At 30.8% G+C, this 12,397-nt stretch overlaps 2 protein-coding genes across 2 annotated transcripts; both read left to right on the top strand.

Moving 5' to 3' along the window:
- The first annotated feature begins 296 nt into the window (after positions 1-296).
- LOC130936723 (2-oxoglutarate-dependent dioxygenase AOP3-like) lies at positions 297-2,785 on the top strand. Its single transcript, XM_057866864.1, has 3 exons — positions 297-708; positions 1,708-2,062; positions 2,419-2,785. The coding sequence occupies exons 1-3, from the start codon at positions 335-337 to the stop codon at positions 2,665-2,667; spliced, it is 978 nt and encodes a 325-aa protein (XP_057722847.1). The 5' UTR covers positions 297-334; the 3' UTR covers positions 2,668-2,785.
- Positions 2,786-8,482: 5,697 nt separating this feature from the next.
- LOC130932915 (2-oxoglutarate-dependent dioxygenase AOP3-like) lies at positions 8,483-10,653 on the top strand. Its single transcript, XM_057862373.1, has 2 exons — positions 8,483-8,875; positions 9,755-10,653. The coding sequence occupies exons 1-2, from the start codon at positions 8,499-8,501 to the stop codon at positions 10,347-10,349; spliced, it is 972 nt and encodes a 323-aa protein (XP_057718356.1). The 5' UTR covers positions 8,483-8,498; the 3' UTR covers positions 10,350-10,653.
- The last annotated feature ends 1,744 nt before the right edge of the window (positions 10,654-12,397 follow it).

Raw genomic sequence — 12,397 nt, 5'->3', positions numbered from 1 at the left:
GTGATATAATATATATTTAAAAAAGAAAAAATAAAATGCTGATGTGGAAAATAAATTTCACTTAGCTTATTATTACTTGTCCATATTTTTAATATATTAGTACGTATGAATTTATCATTGTACCGTAGCAAACACCAAAATTAAAAGATAAAAAACACAACATGTAGGTGTTGGTATATATGATTCGGTGGCGCATTATCTGGTGTCTTGATTGAGAACTAATCCCACCTTAGACATATAAAATTGTTTATGAAATCGAGAGTTTGAATTTACCAGAGACATAATAAATTGTTTGTCCTTGAAAAAATAAGCATTGAGATTTGAGAGGAGCAGGATGGGATCCGAAAGAGGGTCTCCATTTTATGTGGTTGACTTGAGAGATGAAAACATGAAGGCGGGCAGCGAGGCATGGCGGTCGGCGTGCCGTGTGGTGAGGACTGCGCTGGAGGAGCACGGCTGCTTCGTGGCGCAGTTCGACAAGGTTAGCCAGGAGCTTTGCAACTCCGTTGTGACGTGTTTGAAGCAACTGTTTAGCCTGCCATTGGAGACCAAGAAACAAAAGACAAATGATAAGCCATTACATGGCTACATAGGAAGTGTGCCATGGCTTCCATTATATGAATCTATCGGCATTGATAATCCTTTGTCCATGGATGCAGTGCAAAATTTCGCCCACTTTATGTGGCCCCATGGAAACCATACTTTTTGGTATGTCGCTTTTTATCCCTTCATTCCTTGCATTGTCAAATATATCGTTATAGTTTTCTTTGTTTCAAATAAGTGTATGTCTATCTTAAATTTTTAACTTAATCTTAAATAAGTGTATTTAAATGAATGAGAGGGAGAGGGTGTGAGTGGAAATCGTAAATCTAGAAAAAAGGAACTCATATAACAATAATAAAGCTCATGGTTTTGTACAATTAATTTTAGCGATCTTGAATTAAAATGTGTTCAATCTTTCCTTTAATCCTTTGTATTATGTATATATAATTGTAAATGTACAGCTATTTAGTTATTTTAGAATAAAAGGAGTAACTTAATGTCTTGATCCAAATAAAAGAGTTATGAATAACAGAATAATTTAACGAAAAATGTTAGAAATTATTAAAATTTATTATTTTGGATATTATTTAACTATCAACCCAATTTTTTAGTTTAATAATTTAATAACATATTTTATCTTATATATTTTTAAATATTGATAACTAATTTATAATAAAAAATAATAAATTCTGACAACTCTTTAATATTTCTCTAGTTTAATTTCCCTAATACAATAAAAATACTTTTTGATGAATATTATGAGTACTATAAAAATTAAAAACTAAAAACTCAAATACAATTATCTTTTATACAAAATTATTAATTGTAAATTATTAGATAATTTGAACATATTTGACTAACTTATCTAATAGCTAATTTTCGTTTCACATAAAGACAATTCACTGAGAATTTATCGATATAAAATGTGAGGTGTAAAATGATTTTAGTGTTTGGTCAAATTTACTTTTATTTTTGTTACAAAAAAAAGAGTAAATCAAGTTTGACCGAATAGTAAAATTCTGAGTTTAATTAGTATTGTGCCAAATTTAGTTTCAATTATTTTTTAAATCTGAAATAAGTGAATCAAGTTTGAGAAAACAATGAAATTGTTATAGGTGACACATGCTCATGCATACTACTTCATGCGTATGTTGGTTGATACAGTGAAAGCATCAATGAGTATGCGAAAGTGATGGCAGAATTAGAGGTAGTGGCAAGGAGAATGGTGTTTGAGAGCTATTATGATATGAAGATGGAACGATGCGAATCATTGATAGAAGAAACAAGCGAGTATGTGTTTCGTTGCTTGGAGTACAAGCCACGAAGCGAGGGCGTAGATGAGAATGTGTTAGGGTTGGAGCCTCACACTGACTTGTCAATCATATCAGTGCTTCATCCCATTAACAATCTCAATGGCTTGCAAGTTAAGACGAGCCATGATTCTGATGATCAAGAACAATGGACAGCCATTGAAGCCTCCCCCAACTCCTTTGTCGTCATGGCTGGTGACGCACTCCAGGTACCTTACCTACATATTCTGTTAGGCAGTTATTCTGTTATTATGCTGCAGCTGACATGGCAATAAGTAGTTAGAGTGAGCTGGCACAAATTGGTTAATCTGTTATTCCACTACTTTCTCATTCCACTCAAATTATTTTAATAATTAACAATATTAGTTATATACTAAAATCAATCACTAAAATTAATTAAGAGTATAAAATATACATTAAAATACAAAATATATGTTAAAAATAAATTAAATTATACATATATTTATATATAAAAATATAATGTCTGATTTTAATAGTTAATTTTAATGTACAAATAATATTTTAAGAAAAAAGAAATATTGAAATTAAGAAGTTGATGTTGTAGGTGTGGAGTAATGGAAGGATAAAATCATGTTTACACAGAGTAGAAATGAAGGAGAAGAAAGCAAGATACGCAACAGGAATATTCTCATTTTGTGGCAACATATTGGAGATACCAGAGGAAATAATGGTTGATGAACAACACCCCTTGCGTTACAAACCAGCATTCCACCATTATGATTACCTTCGATTCTTTGACCAGCACAGAATCAGACAACCTCAAACTCGAATAAATGCCTATTGTGGAATATAATAACAGGAATGTTAGATCATGATGATTAGCCAACTTGCTCTTATTTTGTCTAAGTGTGGTTTAATTTAGAGGAGTTGTCATATACTAATATTTGACTCGGAAATTAAAGCATTTTAAATATGAATTATTGAACCTCTTAAAGTGGTTTCTAAGATTCACGATTTTTATTATTTTAGTCCTTCAAATTTAAAATTTATTATACTGGTTCTCGAGATCTAGCTCCAGTTATCATATTAATTTCTAGACCCCTTTTTAGGTTTGAATCAATGAACAGAATGTTGAGCTAGTTCTAACTTGCAACGCTAGACACATGGTTAAATAGTATCTTTTGATTTTAACTCTTAAATAAGGCAAAAATGAAGTTGTTTCGAAAAATGAAGAAAGATATAATGATTTGCACATCATATAAACTCGTCTTCCTCTTTTTATTTTTGTTTTGTTTAAGTGTCAAAACGAAATGACGATGTTTAATTATATGTTCAGCATGGCAAATCTGAACTAATTTAGCACTTAGTTCGTTGATTCAATATTAGAAAGGATTCAAGGATTAATATGGTGCCTACAACTGAATTTTTGGAGACCAATATAAATAATTTTAAATTTAAAGAATTAAAATGGTGAAAGTTGTAAATTTAAAGGACCATTTTAAAAATTTAGCCATCTACAATACTAATATTTTATTTTTAAAATTATATATGTATTGCATACTTTATTTAATATTTGAGAATTTGATGTTTATTATTCATATACTTAAAAATATTAAATTTATTTTATCATAATTACGAAACTTAATGTAATTTTTATTAAATTGAATAATTTCAGTGGCATCCCATGAGATAATATTTTCTCACAAAAAAATGAGGATAATAAGAAATATTTCCCCTATCACAAGAAATGGAAGATAGAAATTAAAAAATATATATATATTTTAGGTGCGCGGTGCTGGATGAAATTCATTTTTTTGTCTGTATTGTTATCCATAGCTAGAATTTTAAACTTATATCATCTCTCTAAGAAAAATTTTAAACTAACCATCAAAATAAGATGCTTATTCTTATACATATTTAAAATATACAAAAACAAAAATATCATATTTTGTGAAGTTTTTTATTTACTCTATATGCTATGTACGCGAGTGTATGTGAATCTCAAAATAAACTTAGAATAGTGCATTTAATTAAATTATTTTATTGTTGTAAATTACTCGACCTAATGAGAGAGAGAAAAAGTTTATAGTAAATATTAGAAAAAGAGATAAATAAGTTTTTAAGTACATAATTGCTAAATTTTAAAACATATCTCTCTTATCTACAATTCTATTTTTTAAAATTTTTTTTAATTGGTTCTCTCTTTTTTTGAAATAAAAAAACTCAACACAACAATATGCAGCAAAAAAAAAAAAAAAAAAACCTCATAACGCTAAAAATAACAATTTCTAGCCATCTCCAGCATTGTCATCAATAAACATAGAATTTACCACCAATCCACTCATCGTAACTTATAAAGGATCTGTTAATAATATTCACTACACTTGAACCTTAATTTTTAAAGATTCTATCATTTCTTTCTAGCTAACTTGTTCAGATAACCGCAAAAAAACTAACCAACCACCGCTTCCGTTTCATCTTTCTCGTTGATATATCCGTCCAACTTTCATAGTGTTGTTTGAGCGTACCTGGAATAATCCATATCCTTTCAAGAGCAAACAACCAAGCATACGACACTTGACAAGTGAGCTCATAACCAATGAACAAGTGAAAAATAGTTTCAATAGATTTATGACATAAAACACACATATTATCATTTTGGTCAATAACACCTAATCTACACAGTCTTTTCCTTGTATTCACCCTACCAACCAGTGCAAACCAAGTAAACAACTTAACCTTGGTGGGACGAATCCTCACCAAATAGTAATAGTGAAGCTATAGCTTGTGATATCCGCCAAAAGTACCTCTGTCTGAAATACTTGCACAAAGGAGTTAGTAGAATAAACACTTTTTTTTCTTTTTTTTAATCAAATTTTCATTTCACTCTGTCCTCTCTCTCAGTTGTCAGTTTCACTGATTGTAGAACCGCATGAAGCTGGTTTACTAGTTCTAGCTCCCATTGAAATAACTCTCGCCGCCACTGAAAATTCCAAATCCACTCTAACCCATCCCAAAAACCCACAATCTCCTATGACAGATCCGTGAAGATTTGAGACCGAGAAAAGTCTTGGAAAAGTAACTTTTAGAACACCACAAGGTAACCAGCTATCCTCTCAGAAGCAGATTATCCTGCCATTTCCTAGTTCCATAGCCAAGCATCTGATCATCTTTTCTCTCACTTGTGACTCCTTGATTTGTAGCTGACAAATATCCTTTCAAGGATCCTCTTGTAGGTAAGCTAATCATAAATCATTTCAAAAGGATTCATGTTATTGCAGGAATATACAATTTTCTTCTAAAGTGGACAATCCTCTTTTGAAAATCTCCACCACCACTTGAATAGGAGCGCTGTATTCCGAATTACCGCGTCACCAACTCCCAAACCTCCTGCCTTTTTGGGGGCCCTGTACAACTTCCCATTTCACTAGAGGCATTGAAGGATTACTATGTGTTCATAACACACGCAACGGAAGAAAATAAAGTAATCCTTAAAGATCTATTTTTGTGCTTAAACTTTATTCCAATAATAAAGAATATATAGATCAGATCTAGATACCTGAGTACGCTAGTAAAAATCCTTTTCTCCTTCGATAGTACGAAGGTGCTATGCGTATCCACACCGAGACCAACATTTGCTGTCAACCCCTTGACCAATGGACATCTGATCTAAATTGAGAAACCTCTTGCAACTCTTTGCACACCATAAAATTCTTCTCTAAGAATTAGGCTCACATACATTTATGTGCGTAGAGGTAAAGGAATAACAACCCTTGTTATTCTCTCTGTCTTTCTCTTGTTTTCCTCTACTCTTGGCATACCTATATATAGTATGAGATTTGTTGTTGATTTTAAATTTGAATTTCAATTCAAATTTGAATCATATCTTACTATTTTAATTTGAATATTTCAAATTTATGAATTATATCATAACTCAATTTGAAACAAAATCAGTTAGGATCTCATCCAACTTTATAATTCAAATTTAGAAATAGAATAACTAATTATTCTCAAATCTCATTTAATATTCTCAATTATCATACTATTATTATATTTTTGGTGCTAGCAAAAAATATAATAATATTCCATTTGAATTAATATAATTATTTATTTGATCAAATCAAAATAATAATTAAATAATTCTATAGCAAATATTAGAACACTCGTTAGTGTGTGACCCCATAGGTTCAATACTAAGCGGGTAGTAAATTAGTCATACTAAATTTACTAATCAAGGTTGGCGTCTAGCAACACTCCTCAATGGCCCGATAATATGAAGTAATATAGTTTTACTAAGAACCTTAAAAGAACAAAGTATATTTCCTTCCATCTTTCCAGCTCTTAGTTAACCCTTAGAGTATAGTTTAATTGTCAAACTCTAACATGTTACCATTATTATAATGAACTGTGAATGACTTAAGAAACTCATTTCTTCATTCATTCAATCCCCTTTGCCAAGGTTTTATTCATCTCAGTTATTATAATCATAGAGCTCAAACTTTTTACCAAGAGTTGACGGATTCCTTATTGACTAATCATTAATTATACAAGTATTTAAATCATACCCAATATCCATTCAACTAGCACCCTAGGGTATTAGGTGTCCGGAATCAAAGTATAATAAATACATTGTTAATTATTATGACAGTCGCAGGTCAAAGGAAACTCTATTACTATGTTCATCTCGAGAATATCCTATTGACAAATATACGGTAATTATAACCATTAGGAATTCTCAAAGTGAGTCAGTTCAATGGTCATATCTCTATATGCACCATCTATATATATAATTTAATAAATGAGATCTATTAATCTTCATCCAATGAAGACCATTATATATATATATTGATCTTTCCGGATTATTAATGTCCTTTTTAATAATCCTATGACCAAGAACAATTTTGATTAAATTATAAAAGATTTATCTCTCAGTATTATGTTCACTATCACAATGATAAATCTCTAAATTTAATCAAGGACATTATTATATTAACATTTTAATATAATAACAATAACAAATTATTTGACATGTGATTGATTGAATTGTGGTCATACTACTTATTTCCAACAGGCATATCGTCCCTCCCGTCCTCCTTACTCCACAAAAAATGTCTCTGTAAGGATATTATTTTATCTGCCTACTGCCTTCGCCATTTTGTACAAGCTGAGATAGTAAATAGGCAGGCTATTAAGAACAGATTTAATGAGAACCAGTTTATTACCCGCTTTATTCAAAGACTTTGCTTTCCATAGACTTAGCTTTTTTTCTACCTTATCAATAACTAGTTTCCATGTCTTGACTAGCCTCGGATTCACCACGAGAGAACCAGCTTACCCGTTTTATTCTAACAGGTAAATACGTCTCTTTACACTCCAACAGTCGATACATCTGTCGTGCCCAACTGTGCTCACAATTAACCAGGATCAAGCTGGACTTGTCAAAATTGAAACTCAACCCTGACATCATCTCAAAGTAGCGCAACAACCGCTTATAGTTTCTGATCGTCTCTTCTTCAGAAGGGCAAAAAAGTATAGTATCATCCGCAAACTGCAAATGTGACAACTCAATGTTATTCCTTCCAACTAACAACGAAGTAATGCGTCTATTCCGCATCGCCTCTCTAATCATCCTACGTAGAACATCCACAATAAACACAAATAGAAAGGGAGAAAGAAGATCCCGTTGTCGTAGATCCTTTTTCATTTTGAAGGACTTAGAGAGAGAGAGTCATTTATTAAGAATGACATAGACGTAGAATACACACACTCCTTTATCCACTCCTGCTATCTACGATCAAATCCCATCTTTTACAAAACAATATTCACAAAACTCTATTTGACTCGATCATAAGCCTTTTGAAAATCTGGTTTAATAATTGGTTCTATTACGCCTTTTAATCCGGCCTATTATTTTCTTTTGTGATACCATCATTTTTAGTTCTTTCTCCCTAATGTTAGCTTCTTCAAATAGAAATTGCACAATTATTCTATGTAATCCTACGAACATAACTTTTTTCGTGATCTTTTCTTAAATATCCCTTTCTAATAAACATCTTACTTTTCCATCAATTGCCACTAAATAATCTCCAACAACATATGTTATAGAGTTCGATTTATACATAACACATGTTCACTATGTCCAAACACTATCTTTTTTCACCTGTATTTTTATTTGTCTTCTAATACTCTTCATTTTGTTATCTATACTCCACAATTCAAAGGCTAATAATAACCATATGTTGCTTAGTTTAATCTCTTAATTAACATATGGTTTCATTTTCATAATACGTATGATCTCATATCAATATATAGTTGTACTTATTCTTCCACAAATTAAATCAATATATTTGTGACATAACATAGTACTGTGGTCCTCATCAATAATAATAAAATGGACCACACCGTTAATCAATCAAATCAATGCACGCACCAAGTACGAGTAATTAAGTATATGTTAATTTCAATTATTGGTGAAGTGATGCTACATTATTCAGCTAAATTGTTCAGAAGCATATGATCATACAAGATGAGTGTTAACAAATTATATTGAACAGATAACATTTAATAATAATCATGTTGCTCCAAGTCAACATACATCGATAGTGACCAAAATATTATCATACAAATTAAAGATGGTATTATATATAATTAAGCAGAAATTACAACATTATTGATCAAACAATAATGGGATCACAAACAAGAGTGTGTCCATTTCCTGTAATTGATTTGAGCGATGAAAAGATGAAGGCAGGCACGGAGGCATGGGTGTCGGCGTGCCGTGTGGCGAGGACGGGGATGGAGGAGCACGGTTGTTTTGTGGTGCGGTTCGATAAGGTTGGGGAGTCGCTATGCAAGTGTCTTGTGTCAGCAATGGAGGAACTATTTGGTCTGCCAGTGGAAACAAAAGCACAGAAGACGAGTGACAAGCTTTTTCATGGTTACTTGGGACAAGTCTCCTGGATTCCCTTGTATGAATCTTTGGGCATTGATGACCCTTTCTCTATGCCTGCTTGCCAACACTTTGCAAACATAATGTGGCCTCAAGGCAATAACCGTTTCTGGTATGTACCATTTTCATCTCATTTATCTCAAAAATTGAAGTTCATAAAGAGATAATTAAGTTGTTATATCTTTTGAATTTTCTTAAATTTATATAGGTCTTTTTTATTTGATATTATTTATTTAAAAAATTTAATAAACAGATAAGAAGAAGCAGGTAAATGACTATATCTTTAAATTCTAACATACTTGTGTAAATTTTGCATAAGTCTTCTTTATTTGATATCATGTCTATGATATTGTTTATCTAAAAAACTTAAGCTGGTAAAAAAATACATAAACAAATTATATCTTTAATATGTTTAATAGAAAAATACTAAAAAGTTATCAGAATTTATTGAGTTTGGCCATTATTTTTAGTCATCAATCTAATTTTTTTAGTTTAGTAATCTAACAACTTATTTTATATCGCACTTTTTAAATATTAATGGCTAACTAATAGTAAAAAATAATAAATTTTAATAACTCTCTAATTTTCTTCTTTTTGTTAGACATATAATTGTTTGAATTTAATTTTGATGTAATATCAGCGTAAAATAGTTTTACACGTGTATCTCTAATTACATAATACCGTATCAACAAAAATAACTACTTTTCACATTGATCACATGAATAGTCATCTAAAAGAACTGATATAATTAGATGATAGTACAAAATACTTTACACTATGAATGCATCAAAATTAAACTCTACTTATTTATATGTTTCCTTTTATCAATTTAACTTTTGAGATGATATAATATCAAAATTTATATAATATAAAAGATTAATATAAGAAAATAGATACGGTAGAGATATAATTATTCAAATGCATCGTTCTATCTAAAGATTATAGTAGTAAAACTATTAATATCCGTGACATAATCAATGCATGTATATAGTGAAAGGATTAATGAGTATGCAAAGCTAATGGGGGAAATAGACCATATAGCAAAGAGGATGGTGTTTGAGAGCTACGGAGTGGACATGGAAAGATGCAAATTGATGATAGAATCAAGCGACTATCTGCTTCGATGCCAAGAATATAGGCCACCCAAGAACGATGAGGATGAAACAGGATTGCAGCCTCACACAGACTTAACCATCACATCAATAGTTCACCAACTCAACAATCTCAATGGCTTAGAAATCAAAGCCAGCGATGGAGTCTGGAGAGGTGTTGATGCTTCTCCTTCTTCCTTTGTTGTCATGGCTGGTGATGCATTCAAGGTTTGGAGCAATGGTAGGATAAGGCCATGCGAACACAGAGTTACAGTGAGTAGTGATGTCAAGAATCTAAGATACTCTACGGGACTCTTTTCTTTCTGCTCCAACACATTCGAGATTCCTCAGGAGTTGGTCAATCAACAACATCCCTTGCGTTACAAAACAACCTTCCACCATTATGATTATCTTCGCTTCTTTGATGAAAGCAAGATCAAAGATCTTGATACTCGGATTCAAGCCTATTGTGGAATCTCATCCAATCATGAATGATTCTTCTACACTTGCTCTGTTTCTTCTCTGTCTATTACGTTAGACTTATTTGCTACTACCTTAATTATGTGATGGTGGAAATTTAGTCGACTTCACGTGAGAGCAGTTAGATGATTTGATTGATTTGGCTAAATTTTCATTTAACAACTCTCAGCTATCAACTTCACGTAAAGTCGATTGCACTTGAGTTTCTACCTTACGTGATTAGTCGAACCCGAAATGATAGTCGAAAACTGTTATATCTTAAATCATCTTTATATAAAAATAAAAAATACATGTATGTGATGAGTAACCACCTTAATTATATGGAAAATGCTACTTGTACAACATAAATCAGCCTTTAGTCAGTCTTTAAATCTAATATTTTATTATTTTAATTTTTTAATTAATTATATTTCCTATTTTTAAGGAACCACTATTATTTTAAACTTTATCAACTAAAAAATCTCTAAGTTCTTATCATTATAATAAAGTATTTCCTTTATTTTCTCCCTCTCTCTCGTTCACACTCTCTCTCTCTTTTAAAAAAATCAGTGAAGTTTTCAAAATTAATTAAACTCACTTCAATTATTTTTTTTATTTAAAACATTTAAAACTCATGTCAAAAACACATCTAAAATTAAATAAACAACATAAACACATTTAAAATTATGTATTAACATCTAAATTATTGTTATTGTAGTTCTAAATTACATATTGAACACAGAAAAAGTTAAACTCAAATACACATCCAAAATTATAAGAATGTACTCTAAATATTTTATCAACACATCCAAAACTCATGTAAAAAAACTTATATATGTACATAAGAACATAGTAAACAATGTAAACACATCTAATATTATAAGAATGCACTTTCAATATTTTATCAACACATCCAAAACTCACGTAAAAAATTCTATATATATACATAAGAACATAATAAGCAACATAAACACATCCAAAATTAAGTATTGACACATATAAATTAAGTTAATATTACAACTTCCAAATCAAATATATGAGTTAAAATCACAAACACATTTAAAAAAATAAAACATAGACATATTTAATATTATACAAAAATTGAAAAAATATAACCTTTTATTAAATGAAAAGAAAGGGATAACATATCTCCATGAATGAACTCAACCAAATTTTTTTAAAATTTTGCCAGAGACAGAGAAGAAGTGCGATGTAGAAGAGGAGACAGGAGAAGCACAGGAAGAGGAGGAGGCGGTTGTGCGTGGTGCGAGGGAGGACACCAGGGATGGGGAGGAGTCCATCGATGGAGGAGGTGTGTGCGCGTCGCGAGGGAGGTGCACGTCGCGAGGAGGAGCGCGTTTGCCGAAGGAGAAGATCCTCGCAGAGGAGGTATGCAACGCGGGAGAAGACGAAAACGGTCACATATGAAGAGGGGTAAACGTTGCAGTTCTGAATATTTACGAAGGAAGATTTTACTAGTGATGAAAATCTGATTTGAAATATTTGAGATTTGTTAGGATTTATAAGCTTTAAATTTAAATTTTGAATTTGAATTTTAGTTAATCCGGTTTTTGTAGATTTGTATTTAAATTTAAAAAAAGAAAACAAGAAATCTATTTTAATGTGTTTGTTTTAATTTTTTTAAATTAATGTAATAAAAGGCTGAATATTGTACCATTTTTAAAGGATACCTAGTTGAATTGTAATTATATATGTGCTGTTCTAGTGTGATATGTTTTTCTTATGGGCTATTATTATAATTACAAACAATTCGTCCTACTATCTTAATTTTTACTATCTTAATTTTTTTTATTTTTTTATTTTAACAATTTTTTTATTTTAAAAAATCTTGATCCCTAAGTATTAACGTATACCCACAATAGAAATAAGAAAAATAGATATAATAACGTTATGCCCATGATGTGGTCTATAAATCAAATAAAACAAGAAGTTGAAGATGAAGATATTGGGATGATTATCAATAAATTTAGTTAATTGAAACCTTTTTTATGTAGTACAACTATATACCGTTATATAATTCATTGAAAATTTGTGTATATTTGGATTATTTCATTTTGGTTAAG

The sequence above is a fragment of the Arachis stenosperma genome, chromosome 6 (genome assembly GCF_014773155.1).
Source record: "Arachis stenosperma cultivar V10309 chromosome 6, arast.V10309.gnm1.PFL2, whole genome shotgun sequence".
Lineage (NCBI taxonomy): Eukaryota > Viridiplantae > Streptophyta > Magnoliopsida > Fabales > Fabaceae > Arachis > Arachis stenosperma.
Note: the sequence above shows the minus strand (reverse complement) of the source record. Positions and strands in the feature narration are given on the sequence as shown.